The sequence below is a fragment of the Penaeus chinensis genome, chromosome 19 (genome assembly GCF_019202785.1).
Source record: "Penaeus chinensis breed Huanghai No. 1 chromosome 19, ASM1920278v2, whole genome shotgun sequence".
Lineage (NCBI taxonomy): Eukaryota > Metazoa > Arthropoda > Malacostraca > Decapoda > Penaeidae > Penaeus > Penaeus chinensis.
In genome coordinates this window covers 20,313,146-20,333,145 of record NC_061837.1, presented here as the reverse complement: position 1 = coordinate 20,333,145, position 20,000 = coordinate 20,313,146, and the positions used below count along the sequence as shown (strand labels likewise).

The window sequence follows — 20,000 nt, the reverse complement described above, 5'->3', positions numbered from 1 at the left end:
CTCTCCCTCTCTCTCTCTCCCTCCCTCTCTCTCTCCTCCTATGTCTTTCCTCTCACTCCATTCGCTATTTCTCTCTATCTCCCCTTCTCATAAAATGTCAACATCCTCTCCTTATTATTGCCTCTCCCCTTTACCTCTTTACAAACACCCTGGTCCCACCTTCCCTCCCCTCTCCCCTCGCTGGCTATTCCCCTTACTCATTCATCTGTGTTTTCCCAATAGAGTCCTCTCTCTCTCTCTCTCTCTCTCTCTCTCTCTCTCTCTCTCTCTCTCTCTCACTCTCTCTCTCTCTCTCTTTCTCTCTCTCTACCTATCTATCTGTCTTCCTCTATATCTATATATCTATTTCTGTCTCTTTCCTCTGGCTGTGGTGTTTTATATCGTGTCTCTCCGTCTCTCCTCCCCGTTCTCCTTGCATTTTTCCGTCTCCTTGTGTTTCATCTTCTTCCGTCACAATGCATTTTCCGCTCGTTATCCTTCTCCTCTTCCTTCTTCTCATCCTTCTCCCTCGTCAACTTCTAACGTCTTGGCTTTTCTTAATTTCTTTCTCTTTTCTCACTCGCCCTACCTTTCCTCTTCCCTTCTCCTCGTCCTCTCTTTCTCTTTCTTTCGAAGAAGAGTTTTTGTTCCTCCTAGACCTCTCATTTCTCCAGGTTGGAATCCCCTCCCCCCCTCTCTCTCCCTTACTCCCCTCTCCCTCTCTGCCTTCATCTTCCCATTTCGTCTTCAGTCCCTCTTCTCCCTGTCCCTGATATATCCCCCCTTCTCCCTGTTCCTTATCCCTTTCCCATTTTCTTCCTGTTCCGCCTTCCCTCTCAATACCTGTTCCCTATCCCTTCCCTTCTGTCTCCCTTGCTATCTTCTTCCCCTCCCCCCTTTCTATCCCTTACCCTTCGTCCTCTCCCTCTTCCTATCGCTTGTCCCCCCCCCCCACGTCTCACATAGCCCGAGGCACCGACACAACACCAACCTCGACTTAGGAAGGATTCGCAGTATGTCGGAATCCAGCAACCTGTCTGATAGCAGATTTTAAGATATTTTTTCTCTCTCCTTTTTTGGGGGGATGGGAGGGGGTTAGGGCATACTAGTAGGGAGGCTGGGGAATGGATGGAAGAGCTGAAATGGAGGAAGGAAGGGAAGAAGTGGAGGGAGAATGGAGGGGAAGGAGGATATGAGGGAGGGAGGGAAGAGGGAGGGAGGGAGGAAGAAGGGACTGGAGAGAGACAGGGTCATCTTCTTGTCCAAAAGTATGAAGGAAATGTGGAAATATGACTATATTAATCTTTATTGTAATTTGTTTTTTATTTCTCCTTTTTTATATATTCCTTTCTTTATTTTTCATAGTTTGTTCTTTCTTTTCTGTCCTCTCTTTCTCACTCTCTCTTCCCTATTCCTTCCCTCCCTTTTCCTCCCTCGTTCCCTTCTCCCCTCTCTTCCTCCCCCCCCCCTCTCTCTCTCTCTCGCGTTCTCTCTCTCTCTCTCTGTCTCTCTCTCTCTTTCTCTCAATTTTCCTGCTTCCTGCCTCTCTCCCACTCTGTTTCTCCTGCATATTTTTTGTTCTTTTTGGCAATAATCACACGTGTTCAATAACAGACTCCAAAGGCAGAGGGGAAGAGGGACAAACAAGGAAGGAGAATAAGAAGAAAAAAACGATGAAAGATGAAAGAAAGAATAAAGATGGAGGTGGAAACTCTGAAAGAAAACAATAACAGGTATGAATATAATCCTGGTATTATGAATAGTTACGGTGATTAATATGTCATAATGATGGTTGTCATGAGAGAATGAGATGATTAAAACAATTACATTTATGGCATTGAAATGATATAGCGTTCGTGATTGCAATAATGGTAATGAAATAATTAGAGCAACAACAATAATTTCCTGATATTGATAATGATGAAGCAGAGAGTAGCTATAACAGTAATGGTAATATTAAGGATAAAGATAGTAATGATAATGATGTTGATAAGGCCAAGGAACAGAATGATGAAAAGAATGACAACAAAATCAATAATGATAATGGCATTATTAATAACAATAATAATGATGATGAGAGTGATAATAATGATAACAACAATAATAACGATGATAAGGATAAAGATAATAATGAAAATAATAAGATAAGAATGATGAAAATGATATGAAAAAAGATCAATAATGATAATGGTTATTAATAACAATAATAAAGATAATGATAATAATGTATAATCATAATAATAATAAGATAGAAATAATAAAATGATAATAATGATATAATGATAATAATATTGATAATGATAATAATGTTAATAATAACAATGATAATAATAATAATAATAATAATTATTATTATTATAATGATAATAATGATAAGTTAATGATAATGATATTGATAATAGTAATAATAGTAATAATGAGGATAATAATAATGATAATAATAATGATAATAATGATAATGATAATAATAGAATGATAATGACAATAGTAATAATAATAATGTTCATTATAATTGGGATAATCATTATAATAATACGATGATAATAGTAATAATAATGATAACGATAATGATAATGATAATAATAATGATAATTATAATAATAATCTTGTTAATATAACAATAATCTTAATAAGAATAAGGATATCATAATATTATTAATAATATTGATAATAATAGTAATGACAGTAATAGTAATGATGATAATGATAATGATAATAATGATGATAATAACAACAACAACAACAACAATAATGATAATAGTAATAATAATAATATAATGATAATAATGATAACTAATAATAATAATCATAATAATTATAATTATTATAATAATGACTGAAGTAATGGTAACAAAATCATGTTAATAATGCTAAAAACAATAATAATGATAGGGTAATAGTAATAATAGTAATGATAATAATAGTGATAGTAATAATGATAATAGTAATATTTATAATAGTAAAATGATAATAACAACAGTAATAATGATAATGATAATAATGATGATGATAATAGTAACAATGATAAAAATAGTAATAACGATGATGATAATAATGATGATAATGATAAAAATTACGATAACAATAATCTTGATGAAGATGACATTGATAATGATGATAATGATGATACAATGAAATAGAAAATAAGATACTGCTACTACTAATATATATGATGATAATGATATGATAAATATAACAATAATGACTAAAAGGTTGATAATAACAATAATGATAATAATAGTAATAGTAATAACAATGATAATATTAGTAATGATGATAATAATAAGAATGTTTATAACCAAATAATGATGATAATATTAATAATGATAATGGTGATAGTAATAGTGATAATAATTATAATAACAATAACAATGATAATAGTGATAATAATGATAATAATAATAATGATAATGATCATAATAATTAAAATAATAATAATAATAATAGTAATAATAGTAATAATAGTAATAATAATAATAATAATGATAAAAATAATAATAATACTGAAACTACTACTAATGATAATGATAATAATGATAGTAATACTAATAACAGTAATAATAATAAAAAAAAATTAGTAATAATAGTAATAACACTAATGATAATAATAATAATAATAATAATAATAATAATAATAATAATGATACTACTACTACTTCTACCACCACCACTACTACTACTAATAATAATGATGATAATAATGATAAATAATAATGCTAATAATAATAATAATATTAATAATAATATTGATAATGTAAAAAATAACAATGAAAAGCAGTGAAAAAGAAAATCCTATTAAGAATAACAGTAATGATACAAGTAGTAATAATAAAGCAACAGCTAAAACTAGAAAGCGAAATTATAGCTTTGGTTATTGGTATCAGAACCATTGCTTTAGGATAAGAAATGTATACACACCGTTGCTCCAGCAGGAAGATGAAATTCACATCCTTTTTGAGATTGTAACTTAAGGCTTACTAAGTGATTTTCAGCCTTCTTTTATTTTTTGGCCGTGGGATATATAGTATATATATATGTATAAGTATATATATATATATATATATATATATATATATATATATATATGCACACACACACACACACACACACACACACACACACACACACACACACACACACACACACACACACACACACACAAACACACACACTCACACGCACACGCATATACGTTTGTGTGCATGTGGACGATGTGCCAATCAAAGGCCAGGCACGGCAGCGGCAGCCGAAGGAAAAGGGGACAGCGAGAGACCTTGTCCGGGGGAGGCGAGCAGGGAGACATGGGGGGCAGGGGCAGGGGCAGAGGCAAGCATGGTGAGGCGAGGCAGGGAGACAGGGAGACAGGGAGACAGGGAGGCAAGCAGAACGGGCGATGTGAAGCGGGACCCGACAGGGACGAAAAGATAAGTAAAACAGGGCAGTTTGAAGCTGGTTCTGACAGGGCGAGGCAGGGGCTGGTAGGGCAGGACGGGAAAGTATGGCTAGGATCAACTGGGTGCTCGCCATTTGCGCGGACCAGATGCAGGGAGAGAAAATGTTTGCAATCTCTTTTTCTTTCTCCCTCTCCCTTTCCCCCGCCCTCTCCCTCCCTCCCTTTTTTTATCCCCTCTCTCTTTTCTCTTTCCGATTTACACGGCAATACAAACACAAACAAATCCACATGTCCGTGCCTTTTCCTTTTTTCCCTTTTGTATTTGGATGTGTGTGTATACAAATACACACACACACACACACACACACACACACACCTACACACACACACACACACACATACATACATACACATATACATATACATACATATATATATATATATATATATATATATATATATATATATATATATATATATATATATGTATGCATGTATGTATGCATATTTGTATTTTTAACCACCCCAACACACACCCCACACACACACCCACACACACCACACACCCCATCTTTCCCAAAATCCGTGTATTTACTGCTTTTAATTACTGAAATTACATTTCTCCCTTCCCCCGCCCCCACACGCCCCCACACATATGAAAAAGCTCCTGTGTGAAAATTATTTTGGGACCCCCCAAAGGAATGCTAGGGGCGCCTTTTTGCACATGTGCAAAAACAATATACAGACACACTGCACATTAAGTACAAACGTTCAGACATGCATACATATTTGTTTTACGGGAATAGACGTACTTACAAACACACTTGTACACTGTAAAAGCCCCCCCCCCCCCCAACCCCCCAACCCAAAAAACCCGGGTTTCCTTTTTTCCGGGTTTTTTTTTTTTTTTTGGAAAAAAACCCCCCCGGGGGGGGGCCCCCCCCCCCCGGGGCCCCCCCTTTTTTTTTTTTTCCCCCCCCCCCCTTTTGGGGGGGGGCCAAAAGGGCCCCCTTTTGGGGGGGGCCCCCCCTTTTTTTTTAAAAAAATTTAATTTGGGGGGGGGGGGGGGGGGGGGAGGGGGGGGGGGGGGGGGGGGGGGAGGGGGAAAAAAAAGGGGGGGGGAAAAAAAGGAAAAGGGGGAAAGGGGGGGGGGGAGGGGGGGGTTAAAAAAGGAAAGGGGGGGGGGAAGGGGGAAAAAAGGGGGAGAGGGAAAGATTTGGGGGGGGAAAAGGGAGGGGGGGGGGGGGGGGGGGGGGGGAAAAGGAAAAAAAGGGGGGGGAAAAGGGGGGGGGGGGGGAGAGGGAGGGGGGGGGGGGGGGGGAAAAAGGGGGGGGGGGAGGGGAAAAAAAGGGGGGGGGGGGGGGGGAAAAGGGGGGGGAAAAAAAAAAGGGGGGGGGGTTTTTTTTTTTGGGGGGGGAAAAAAAAAAAATTTTTTTTTTTTTTTCCCCCTTTTTCCCCAAAACCCTTTTTTGGAAAAAACCCAAAAGGTTTTCCCTTTTTTCCCCCCCCGGGGGGGGGTTTTTTTCCCCCCCCCCCTTTTTCCCCCTTTTTTTTTTTTTTTGGGGGGGGGGGGGGCCCCTTTTTTCCCCGTGAAATTCCCTTTTGGGTTTTTTAAAAAAAATTTTTCCCCCCTTTTTTTTTTTTTTTTTTTTAAAAAAACCCCCCCCCAAAAAAAAAAAAAACCCCAAAACCCCCCCAAACCCCCAAAAAAAACAAAAAAAAAAAAACCCCCCCAAAAAAAATTTCCAAAATAAAAATAAAAATTTAAAAAAAAAAAAAAAAAATTTTTTTTTCCCCTTTTTTTTAAAAAAATTGGGAAAATTTTTTAAAAAAAACTTAAAATTAAAAAATTTCCCAAAAATTTTTTTTAAAATTTTTTTAATTTTGGGGGGGGGAAAATTTTTGGGGGAAAAAAAAAGGGGGGGAAAAAAAAAAAAAAGGAAAGGGGGGAAAAAAGGGGGGGGGAAAAAAAAAAAGGGGGGGGGGGGGGGGTTAAAAATTTTAAAAAAATTTTTTTGGGGGCCCCGGGGGGCCCGGGGGGGTTTTCCCCCCCCCCAAAAATTTTTGGGGTTTTTCCCCCCCCCCCCCGGGGGGGGAAATTTTCCCCCTTTTTCCCCCCCTTTCCCCCCAAAAAAAAAAAATTTATCCCAAAAAAACACAGACCGGAAATCGAGTTGCAGACGCATAAAAGTAATCGCAGGGCTGTGCTGGCACGAGAAAATTATTCGAATTATCCGACACCAGTGATGCCAGGCTTTCCTCTACTGGCTTAAACTGTGACAGGGGTTTCGAATGCAGCATCCCCACTTCCCCCGTTGTCTGTCGTCTGTGAAGTATCCATTGGACTGAATGTTATATGAATGTAAGACTGAGCGTCGTCCGCCGACATACTAAACATTCCAGCGGTCTCCTTGATTTTCATTTACGGACTATGAGCTGCTGTATCTGTGTCTTACAAATGATTTAGGGAAAGGGCAGCTTACCAACTTATTTTTCGGCTATCACTGGTTTATTAACATTTGACAAAATAGATGAAGCAAAGCTGTGTGCTAAAGCGGTGAGGCTTTCTTCAGCTATTCATCATATTCATCATTTAATGATCATGAGAATCGTGAACGTTAATAACTACCATCGCTGTATAGTTACTGTCATTAATATTTTGAAAAGCGAAAATAGTGGTAATCCGTCTAAACAGAAAATAAAAGCTATAATGACCGTGAAACAAATGGCCACAGATACTGTACCTATCATAAATACTATAATGAATGTACTATATAATGAGAATACTGAATATAGTATAATGAAAAAAATAGCGAAGTTCCCTTCCGAACGCCGAGACAGCCAAGGAATCCGACATTTGTGTCACGAAGCGTTGATCAAGGAAATACCTTTGTTTCCAGGAGCCTTCCGAGCGTGCTCCGGCGGTGTAGGATATTTGAAGAGCTTCCCTTCCCTCTTCCCTCCTCCCTGGGAACCAGGGGGATGCAGGAGGCAGTCCCGCCCCTCCCCCCATACATCCCCCTGAGGCAGGAGGCATACTCCTTCCCTCTCGCTCGCCTCTCCGCTCTCCCTGTGAAGCAGGAGCAAACCTTCCTTCATCCCCCTTCTCTCCCCATTCTCCCTGTGAGTCAATGGACAGAGTCTTCATGCCCCCAGTGAGGCATGAAGTGAACCCTTCCCCATCCTTATCCTCTCCTCATTCTTCCTGCGAGACAAGAGGCGAGCCCTCCCCATCCTTCCCCCCGCTTCATTCTCCCTGTGAGGCGGAAGGCAGGCGGGAGGAGTCCGGCGACGGCGAGGCTGTCTAGCAGGAGGACTGAGGACGAGGACTGGGGACTCCCACATTTCCGGCGCAGGATGTTCAGGGGCTTTCGCTGGCGGCTCGGAGGGTCCGAATGCCGCGGGCGGGAGTGTCTTCGGCCGGGGGGGGGGGGGGGGGGGGGGGGATTAATTCGGAGATTTTTGCTACTTCTTTTTTGGTCCATTTTGAGGAGCGGTCTCGGGAGGGCAAGAAACCCGGCTCCCTCCCTCGGCTTTGGATGTCAAATAACCTGTGTAATTTTGACCAGACTTGTGTTGTGACTTCACTAGTTTGTAAACTATACCTGCCTTTCTCTCTCTCTCTCTGTGTCTCCGTCCAAAGTCAGTTCGAACGAAGTTGTAAATAGTGGATCCGGACACGGGCTTGTTCGGCAGTTGAGTCCCAGATGCTGCTAGGTGTGAGAAGGAGGGAGGGGACCCAGGGGGGCATGATTAAGAGGAAAAGGCAGGGGGGGGGGGTAAGCAGAGCAAGGGGCGAGGGGGTAAAGTGGTTCGTAATTGGTTAATTGGTGACAGGTACTTCGGAGACCCTTTGTATGGGTGGACGCGGGGGGGGGGGGGGGGGGCTCCTTAGCAGATTATGGACAGCTTATGCCCTTTCTTTGTTTCTTCTCTCTCTCTTTCTCTCTCTATCTCTCTCATATCTCTCTCTCTCTCTCTATCTCTCTCTCTCTCTCTCTATATATATATATATGTATATATATATCTGCCTATCTATATCTCTCTCTCTCTGTTTGTCTACTTGTTCATTATCTCTCCTTGGAATTTTTGAGAGGCTTTTGAGACCTTGACAATGTGAATATGGTGTGGTTGTTGGGGGGGGGGGGGGAGATGGATGGAAGAACGGAACGGAAGAATAAGAAAGAACAAGAATACTAATTCAAAACAGAATGGAGAAAGGGAGAAAAAAAGAAGGCTTATAAAGAAAAAAAGAAAAGACAGATCACACAGGACACGAAAGAGGAAGGAGGAAGAAGGAAGGAAGAGTGGAAAGGAGGAAGGAGGAAGGGAAGTCGGAAGATTAAGAGCCAGGCTGTAGGCGGCGCCGCGTCTAGACTGTCAAAAGTGTGTTTGTTGCTTGTTTACCGACCCGAGGAGTTGTGATCGTGCCCGGGGTATTGACGCGGTTGTAGGAGGAGCCGGAGAGCGCGCATGGGGAGAGGGCGTAGGCGGGGAGAGAGAGAGAGAGAGAGAGAGAGAGAGAGAGAGAGAGAGAGAGAGAGAGAGAGAGAGAGAGAGAGAGAGGAGAAGGCGCAGCGGGGAGGAGGGAAGAGTAAAGTGAGGAGGGAGAGGGAGAGGGAAGGGAAGGCGCAGTGGGGGAAGGGAGGGGGGGGTAGTGGGGTTGGCATCCTTGTAGTGGCGGCTACGTCATTAATTTTGTGTCAGGTAGGAACTTCTGCCTTGCGGCCCATGACGCGCTTCTGTTCTTTTTGTCGGACGATTGCTGATATCATGTATATATATATATATATATATATATATATATATATATATATATATATATATATATTCTCCTTTTCTTTTCTTTTCTTTTTTGGGAGAAGAGCCTTTAATCTCGGTATTTATTGGTAGGGACGATCTTGTTACTTGCTCCCTATTGGTAAAGAGTATTGTGTAACTGCCTATTGGCGAAGAAAATGAAAATCTTGCTGCCTATTGGTGGAGGGAATCGTGAATAATGACACGTTTTTTTTTTAAGGGAATATTGAATATTGACGCCTATTGTGGGAGAAAGTATCGAATATTGACACTCATTGGGGATATCTTACTCACCTGTTGTCTTTTGGTTGAGGGGGAGATGAAGAAAAATAAATACCTGCCTATTGGAAGAAGAACCTGTACAGTCTACCAATCACCTCTTCGGGGAATCTCTGTCCCCATTGGCTAGTCGGAATCCAAACTCGCACCCTCATTGGTCCAGAGGGGTCCGCATACTTGGTGGTTGTCAGTCGTGCATTCTCTCCTACTTTCACGACCTGCTTGCTTTCACAGCCTGTTGCTTGGAGTTGCTTGGAGGAACTTGCACATTTTCGGCTCTGGGAGGTAGCTCACCGCGCCGTCGTTGGCTTAATTGCCCCGTCAGACGCGGTTCTGGGGATGCTAATTAGAAAGCAGGAAAAGCATTTTCGCATGCGTTTGGGCCGGGTATTTCTCGTATATCATTTGTTCGTCCATGGCTTTAAAATGTGTACATGTTAATTAAACAAATTTACTGAGGCAAGGCAAGGGGGAGGGGGGGAGAGGAGGCGGGAGATGGACGTAGGAGGAGAATAACAGGAGGGAGAGGAGGTGATTTCTCCTTTTCTCTTAATTCTCTCTCTCTCTCTCTCTCTCTCTCTCTCTCTCTCTCTCTCTCTCTCTCTCTCTCTCTCTCTCTCTCTCTTGATTACTGGAATCGGGAGATATGGAGAGGGCCCTTGAAGGGGAACTGAGATAGAGACAGCCTTTTCTTTCCTTCTTTTTCTCTGTCTATTGATCTTGAATATTTCTCTCTTGTCTTTCGTCTACTGACGCTAATTTCCGTTTTCTGTCTCAATTAGCTTATATGTTTACAGGTTTTCTCTTTTGTACCATATTCGGTTTCCCCGTTTTCTTTCACATTTCTCTTCTCGTGCTCCTGTATACTAAGAAGTCAGTCTTTCCCGTTTTCTTTTACATAGTGACGCCTTTTCCCGTTCTGCTTTATCGACTGAAGCCGAATATTTCCCATTTTCTCTTATTAACCGAAGTCAGTAGTCGTCTACATGTAATATCTAATTCCGCAAAGCGTGAAATTTCCATAAATTTATCGCCGCACGAGTAATTTTCCGCATACATATAAATTAAGGAAGTTGAGAAGTTTTAGTATAAATGTAACCTAAACAGCCACAGGTCTCGTGATGGCGCCTCGAGCTTACCTTAATGTTTTGTGATCCGAAGCCTACCTTGAGAGTATTAAAAGGCTGACACAGAAGGGATATTACAAAATAATACAAAGGAGACAAAAAAGGATAACTGTTAGATGTGCTGGTAAAATTGCGGTGTTTGTTTGTGTTTTATGTGTGTGTGTGGGCGTCTATGTATGTGAATATATGTATGTGTGTTTTGTTTGTGTCTATGCAAAAATGTTTGTATATCTCCGTGTATCTATTTTCGCCCACAGACACAAACACGCACCTACAGTAAACATATATACCTGCATAAACGTACCCGCAAGCACTTGCGTATGCAAATAAGGGTTCGTCCATGTGTGTGTGTTTCATGCACGTTACATCATAGGTCAAAGTTCAACATGTTTAAAATAGCGTAGCGTAGACTCCCAGCTTTGAAGGACAGGGGAGCCCGAGGAATGAGTTTAATTTTATTTCCAGCTCTAGACGAGCGATGGGATCTCAAGGGGGTGGAGGTTGGGGGGGGGGGGGGGGAGCGGTGGATGCTGCGGTCATGGCAATTCTTTTTTTCTTTTCTTTTCTTTATTTTGCGTGTACGGGTTTGTTTGTGTGTGTTTGTGGATAGAGGTTTGTAGTTGTATATACGTTTGTTTCCCGATAATCCGTTGCGATTTTCTTGTTTATTTATTGTATATACTCTTATGTAGACTTCTTTGTTTATGAATCTGTCTATCTATCTATAAAAGTCTCCCTCTGTTCATGTATGTATGTTTATACATAGATAGATAGGTGAATACACAGATAGCCAGATAGATAAACAGATAGATAGATAACTGTATAGATTGACAGACAGAAGATAGGCAGACAGATAGATAGACAAGCAAACAGATAGATAGATGAATAGACAGACAGATAAATGAATAGACAGACAGATAGATAGTATATTTGCCCGCGCGTGTGGCCGAGATAAAATCACACAATTGAAATTCCGGGAGGAGGTCCAGCGCCACAATATTCTTCGCTTGCTTCTCATTTTCCTTCCCTTCCTCCTCCTCCTCTTCCTCATATCTTCTCTCCTCGCTTTTTCCTTTCTCTTTCTCTCTCTTTTCTCTATCATCATCTCGCTATTCCTCTTATCCTCTTGCTGATTATCTCCTTCTCGCTATCCTTTATCTTTCCTTCTTTTCTCCCTCTTTTCTCCGACCTCTAATTCTCTTCTCTTCTTATCTCTCCTCTTCTTCGGCCTCTCCTTTCTTTTTCTCTCTTCCCTTCCCTTTCCCTTGTATTTCGTTTTCTCTCTTGTCTTGTTCCCTTTTCTCCTTTCCTCCTTCTCTCTTCGCGACTCTCCTATTCCTTACTTCATATCTATTTCCCTCTCTGACATCTATTTTCACTTGTCATATCTCTTATCCCCTTCCCCATTCCTAGATCTTTCCCTCCCTCTTTTCCTCTTTTTCTGCTTTTCGTGCTTTTACTCTTATCTCTCTCCTTCTTCGTCCTCCTTCTCACTCTTTTCTTATCTCTTTTCTCCTCGGCCTCTCCTTCCATCTCTCTCCCTCTCTTTTTATCGCCCCCTCCCCTCCCCCCGACCTGTCTTCGGCAAGGCTCTCTTCCGAACACCACAGCCAGGAGGTCGGTGCTGCCTCTTACCCCCACCCCCCTCCAGCCCCCTGCCACTTCACCACTGCCCCCACTACCCCCCCTCCCCCACTCACCTCCTATCCACCACCCCCTGTCCTACCTTCGTACGACCTCTCCCCACGACCCGAACCCACATCCACTCCTACCCCCAGCCCCCCTCACTCCTTCCAAATACCCCTTTGCCGGCCCCCCTCCCCCCTCCCCCCATCCCGACACACGGTTCCCCAGGATATTGGCTGCTAAGAACTGGCCGAACGAACTGTCTACCTGTCTGTCTGTGTGCCTGTCTGTGTGTCTAAGGCCTTTGTCTGTCCTGGGGCCTCGGGCGATTGCTTTCCCAAGATATGCTGTTTCAGAGCAAGTATTAATCCTTTTTAAACCTTTAATCACCAGTTGGTTCACCCTAGTTGTGGGCATTAATTTTGGTGACGATAGCTGTTGTTATGCATAGTGTGTTTCAGCTTCTGAAATGTGGTAATTAACGCTATCGGCATCTCGAGTGTCGCCGCTGTATGCTGTCGGGGAGAATGTAGAGCGGTGAGCCATTTCTGCTCCTGTGCTGCTCTTTCTGCAGCGCTCGTGTTTGAATAATCTTTCAGATATATTTCACATCGATGCACGCCAAACGGGAATTAAACTAAGAAGATGTGCGATAAACATCTGTATACGACCTTCTCCACCTGTGAATCGCTTATTTCACATGTACAGTAATCTCTCGATCTTCACCACTTTTAAACGCGCCCCACAATCCCTCTTTGCACTTATACATGAATATCTACTGATCCACACACAATCTTTCTGTTTGTACATGACTTTGTCAAAATCCACTTTCCCACTCCTTTCTCCACCTGTAATCTATCTCTCCCACTTTTACACCGCCTTCTACACATCTGAACACTTTCTCTTCCTGTACTTTCTTTGCAAACTTTATCTATTACACTCCCCAACAAGAATTAGAAAATAATAAATGAATAAAATAAAATGAAATAAGAAACGGGAAAAAAGAGAAGAAGAAGAAGAAGAAGAAAAAAACGGGCCGCTTCGGAAACGGCGCAGGCGAGACCGAAGCAAATCGTGCCACGAAAGCGGCACATCCGGGAACTCGTCTGGATTCGTATTCACCGTATTCGTATTATGCGAACGTGATCATAACAAATGCAATGCAAAAGCTTGGCGAGGCCTGAGAGATTTAAACTGAGGGATTTTTATTCTCACATTTATGTTTGTTTTCTCATTTATTAATTTGTTCACTGAGCCCATCCATTCCTTCAGGATCTGTTGCTGTACTCATTTCTTATTTTAAGGCATTTTTCTGGTTTCATAACGATATAGTGATAGAAACTTGTATAAGCAGTCATGGACAGAAACCTTGAAAGACATGATTCGATTCTGTGTCAGACAGGTTAAGAAGGTTTCGAAGTTTCATTCATGGCGGGCGACTAGGTCCTAGGCTGTACTTACTTTCTAATACAAGTGCTTCTAACTGTTCGTGGCGTGTAAATTAATGCCCGTTTGCGTCAGTATGTTGAATCTATTTTCACTATGCATTTATGTACGGACATATGTATTCCTCTGCCTCATGTGTGCATGTATATTTAGCCTACATTCATCACTGCATACTGTATGCCTGTTTCCAAATTTATCCATTTCTCTTCTGTAGATATCGAAAGCTTTTGTTGTAAGCTGGCGACAAATTTAGAATTTCAAAAATCTAGCTTTCAAAAATATATAAGAGAAACGCTGAGAGTTGTAAATATGCGTTGAGAGAAAGAAGTGTTAGTGGGGGAAGGGGGAGGGATAGGGTAGGGGAGAGGAAGAAGAGAAACGGGAGAGGGGATGGTTCGGGATTTAAAATGGTGTACAATGGTTTACAGTGCAAGGTTGATGACTCACGGCGGCGAGGTAACGGGAGGGGGCAAGGTGGGGTTGGGGTTAGGAGAATGGAGGGGTGAAGTGGGGGAGGGGGAGGGAGGGGAGGAAGGGGTTCGGAATTTCAGGTTTAAGGATTGGAATAAGCCTTTTCAATTTGGGGAAAGTTTATGTGCCTGTAATTTTGGAGAATGTATGCGGGGGGTTTCCGAGGTGTGTGTAGGGTGGGGGAGAGGGAGGAGAATGGGGAAGGGGAGGGAGGGAAAACTCAAAGGGATATGGGGGAGGGGGGGTAAGGGGGTAGAGATAAGTGGCGAGGATGAGGGGGGAAAGGAAGAGGTAGGGGTAGTTATAGGTGGGGAGGGGAAAGAGGAGGGATGGGGATAGGCACAGGTAGGAGGGGGGTTTTCAGAATCGTCTCTAGGCCTAGGGAAGGAAGGGAAGGGAGTAGAAGGGGAGGAAAGGAGAGGATGGGTTTTGTATTTTCTGTATATTTCCATAGAGTGTGATCGGGAAGAAGAGAGGAAAGGAAGAAGATAGGAGGGAGAAAGTGACTATAGATGGAAAGATGGGGGTAGGGAGCAAAGGAAGGAGGGAAGGAAAGGGGTTGGGATGAATGGAGTAAAGGAAAGAGGGAAGAGGGGATGGAAAGTTCGAATGAAGGAAGTAGACAGCGAGGAAAAGAAGATGCAACGGGGAGGGAATGGGGTAGAGGTAAAGAGGTAAAGAGTGAGAGAAGGATGGATGGAAGGAATAGGAAGAGAGGGAAGGAAACAAATGGGGGGGGGGGGGGGTGAGAGAAGGATGGACGGAGGGAAGAGGAAGAAAGGGAAAGATGCAGGGAAAGGGGGGGGGGGGGGCTGAAAGGAATTTACCGCATCTCCAGGGCAGTGTGTTAAGGATTCCTGCGTTTCGGCGACGGGCGTTAAACAGGGCAACGGGTTCAGGTAATAAATGGGCGAGAGGGTTCCGTTCTAAAATGGGTGAAGAACGAGCTGTTGAGGGGACAGGGATCGGGGCGGTCTCGATGGCTGCCGGGTCGCTCTCTTTCTCTGTCTCTCTCTTTCTCTGCCTATAGGTCTCTCTTTCTCTCTCTTTGGATCTCTCTCTCTCTCTCTCTTTCCCTGCCTATAAGTCTCTCTTTCTCTATCTTTGGATCTCTCTATCTCTCTCTCTGTCTCTTTGGATTTCTCTCTCTCTCTCTCTCTCTCTCTCTCTCTGGATGTGGATCTCTTTCTCTTTCTCCCTTTGTCTCTAGATTTTCCTTTCTCTCTCTGTCTCTCGATATCTCTTTCTATTTCTCTATTACTTCTCTTTCCATTTCATTTTCCTTTCCCCTCTCTCTCGTTTTCATTCTTACTTTTCTTTCCCTTCCCCCTAATCAATCTCTCTCTGACAGCCTCTCGCTCTCTCTCTTTCAGTTTGCCTTCGTATTAATCTCAAGTCTCTCTTCACGCCTGTGTCTCCTTCAGACTATAAATAGAGGAAATTTTCCCCGGCAGTTACACGTCATCCGGCGTTGGGGCGATGAGCGGGATTCATTGATTCATTTGCGTTTTTACGCCCTCGCTTCTCGCCACTACGAGTCGCCTTTTATGGCTCCGGAAGTCTGTCGCTGCGAGTGCGGCTTCTGTGCTTTGGGATGCGGCGGCCGCAGGCACGCACATGGATGGACGTCTATGCACACACAGTCACCTACACACACACACTCACACACACACACACACACACACACACACACACACACACACACACACACACACACACACACACACACATACACACACACACACACACGCACGCACACGCACACACGTACGCACACGCACGACCCTCCGGCCGTGCCGAGCTCCTCCCCGCTTCCCATACACCTGAAACATCAACTTTACACTACACACGTTCTCTTACTGAGCCTTGCCGCGCCGCCTCCATCAGGGCAACGTTGTCAATACCACTTCACCTCGACGACGCAACTTGGAAATCAAACTTGGGTTTCTCAAGAGATAAGAAGGGGGAAAAACATGTATTTATACATATACAATAACAACCTAGCTACTGTATCTCCCAATGATGGTAGTTTCATGCATAATGCTCCACGCACATCATCTGTATGCACGTTCGTAGCTCTCCATACACACATGCATGTATTCATGTATGCAAATAATTTTGGGTGGCGGAGCATATGCAGGTGTACAGGCGGAATGATGTTGAAGGTGAGCTGCTCTTGCGTGTTCTTTCCTGCTGTTCAACTCTAGTACTATCTCTCTGGCCCCGTGTGCGTACGTGTACGGAGACAGGGTGCGTGTGCATGTGTGTTCAGGGCGTGTTTGTGTGTGTTTGTGTTTGGATTTTTTATTGTTTGTGTGGTTTTGTGTTTTTATATGTTTATTCATGTGCTTGTGTGTTTGCATATGCTTGCATTAACGTATGCAGACTTATGAATTTTTATATATGAATGTATGTATCATATATATGTATATGTATGAAATTTGTATTGGTCCAGTTGCGCATTCTTACATTATGAAGATGATATCGCTTTATTGTAATTAATGGAATAAAGTATTTTGACTTTGACTTTGACTTATAGGACGGCAGTTTGGTGATTTCTCAATGCAATGCCGTGGCTTGGCGCTGTTTTCCTCGCCGGCCCCCAGAGTTCGAGGAACACCGATGCTTACATTAATACAATACCTGTGATGGTGATTTAACAACACAAGGTTTAGGATGAAGTTGTAGCAATGGAATTCAGCGTTCTTATTATCAGTGTCACTGCTAGAACTTCGTGCCATTTTCATGGACACTTCTACTTTATTTTGTGTATTGCTTGATTGTGCAAGTTCACTCATGTTTCGTCGGTTAATTTTGCCCTCATTATCAAGGTACAGATGCATCGTCATTGATCCATTAACCACTGAATAATAACGTCGAGTGATAACCGTTACATGTAAATACCATATCATCACAACTTCAGTCACATTGATTAAAACAACAATGCCTAATCACTGTATAAAAAAGTATGTTACTACTTTTGTCTCAATAACATGACAGAGGTCTGTTATACTGTCTGCTAACAATCTCTATATATTAATAGTCTTTAAGAACTAATTACCTTTAAAGGCTAACAGGCTAATTAGTAACTACCTTAAAGGCTAACAGTCTTTAATTACTACCTCTAAATAGCAAATAACCTCAAATACTATCGATATCTTATTATCACCAACCTCATAATACTAAGGCCCTTCGTCTTTTCCTCTGTATCCTAACTCCCTCTAAACACAACCAACTCCAGACTATTAATGGCCTCCTTTTATTCTAAATATTAACGCCTTCATCATTTGCCTCTGTATACTAACTCCCAAAACACCATCACATCCGGGATACTAACGTCCAGCCCTTTTCCGCAGGAGGGGTCAAATGGAGTCGGGGCAGAATTGGCTGCTTCCCCTCGGCGACAGGTGCCTGGTCCATCACGGGCCCGCGACCCTCCCAGCATGGTCGTGCAAGGGGACTTCCGCAAGGTGAGTTCCGAGGTCCGGGCGGCTCTGGCCTGGCTCTGAACAGGTCGGCTCGTGCGTGCTGGCATTCTCACGTTTGTATGCGTAGATGTGCAGGTTTGCATGTAGAAGTATATATGCAAACCGCACACATAAGTATAAACACATACATATGTATGTACACACACACACACACACACACACACACACACACACTTATACAGTATATACATATATAAACATATATCTATCTATATATATACACATATATATACATATATATGTATATATATGCATATATATATGTATATATAGGTGTGTGTGTATGTCTGCAGATATGTGTAGAAAGCACAAACACACACACATGTATATATATATGTATATATATACTGCCACATACCGATGTATATATACAATGATACACATTATTCCTTGGTTTAAGCATGCCACTGGTACATCGATATTTCTCTGATTCCGTAAAATTTTCTCACGACAACCACAATTAAGTAGTTACAACTTCCATAGAAATAATGAATGGGTTGCATTTGTCTTCTCTAACTCATCCGATACGAAGTGGGTAGTTATTTCACATTTGTAGGTGTTTCAGTCCCGGACCAATGCAATTCCCTTAGACCTCTCGTGACCTCGCGCTGCAGACTGTGTAAAGTCATGACTCATAGTGGGCGGGGAGGGGGTGGGGGCAAGGCTTCGGACAAAGGTTGGGAGGCTTACGGGCGTAGGGAAGAAAGGGGAAGAGGGGGTGAGGGGAGGAGGGGAAGGAGGGGGAGGGTATCCAAACTGCTGCTATTTTAACGTCCTATATATATTTTTGTTCCTTCTCTCTCGAACTTTTATTTCTGTGTTAGATTTCACTGTCAGTCGAAAGCCCTATATTTAAAATGTAAATTGAAAACTTAGATGTGAACGTGGAAGCGATGCTCATGAACTTAAAGTTATAAAGTCATTTCAAGGCGTGGGGTTAGAGAGCGGGAAGGGGTAGGGGAAGGGGGTAGGGGAAGGGGGTGGGGAAGAAGGGGAGAGAGGGGGAGGAAGAAAGGGGTGATAGATTAGGATGCGGAGGAGGAGAGGGAAAAAGAGAATAGGATGATGGTGAAAGGAGGGAGAGAAAGGGGAAAGAGAATAGGGAGAAATGATAGAAGGGAGGTGAAGAAAGAAGGTGGAAGAGGTAAGAAAAGGAAGTAGAGGGGGGAAAGGTGGAGGGAATGGGATAGAGAGGGGTGTGGAGGGAAGAGGAATGGGGTCAGGAAAAAGGGAGGCGGAAAGAAATCTGAAGGGAGGAGACTCGGAGGAGGGAGATGGAAAGGGTAGAGAGGGCAGGAAGGGAGAAGAAGTGTAAACTGAATGTCAAAGAAGTTTACAGGGATGGCAGCTTTTGTGCTATTTATTGATTTATTTATATTATCCTTTATCCTTTTGATGCAGGTACACAAATACACAGATATACACTCACGCTTTACTTACTCACAAACGCACACTTTCTCATTACCCACTCAATTATTTACTCTCTCACTCTCCCACACTCACAAATACTTAGTTACTCATTTACTTAAACACTTATTCACACACACACACACACACACACACACACACACACACACACACACACACACACACACACACACACACACACACACACACACATACACACACACACACACACACCGTGCATGCATGCATACAAGCTTAATCCAACCAAAGCGCAGGTTTATCTCAGCGCAAACTTTTCTTCTTTATGACGTTACTTTTTCTCACACGCTCTCCTGGAATCATCTGATTTCGCGAAAAAAGGAAGAAGGAACAATGTTAAACACGATGAATAAGGTGAACATTCAAGAGAAAATCTCAAACTGCTTCTGTTTCCCTGAAGGGTGAAAAAGCTTACATTACTGTTAAACAGTTAGACAGCAATGATATATTCTGATTCATTTGCCATTTTCGAATTTCGTATGATGTTCAACTCATTTTAAAATTGCTTACTATTATTCCACATAGCATTAAGTGAGAGTACCTGACTGTTCATTGGCGTCGCATGACATTGTCACGTTTCACATAATGTTTCAAATCTTCACACACCACTACCAACCGACCTAATATCCTATGTGTTCTTTTAAGTTCCCATTTATCGTTTCAATGTTTCACATGCCACTGTTTTAACGTTCAATATACCCTTTTATAGCAACATATCCCTCAGATATTGTCAACTGCGATTTATAAGGTAGATGCAAGCGCTTCCCTTAAGGGGTAAACAACCATTATTTGTCAGAGTTCTTAAGCGACGGCAAATCCCGCTATGGGACGAGGGGGGCGGAGAAGGGGTGGTGAAGGGGGAGAGAGGAAGGGGAAGAGGAAAGTGAAAAGTCGGGAAAGTGGGAAGGGAGGAGAGGAGCGAGTGGGGAAGAGGCATTGTAGGGG

General features: G+C 42.5%; 1 protein-coding gene across 6 annotated transcripts in view; it reads left to right on the top strand.

Annotated features, from left to right (window-relative positions):
- Nucleotides 1–20,000, top strand: part of LOC125035196 (rho GTPase-activating protein 100F-like) — a 288,107-nt gene that overhangs the window by 239,235 nt on the left and 28,872 nt on the right. For all 6 annotated transcript variants that reach the window (XM_047627431.1, XM_047627430.1, XM_047627429.1 and 3 more), the window contains one exon: nt 17,478–17,591. In XM_047627431.1, coding sequence (XP_047483387.1) covers nt 17,478–17,591 — 114 coding nt within the window. The remainder of the gene's footprint in view (nt 1–17,477; nt 17,592–20,000) is intronic.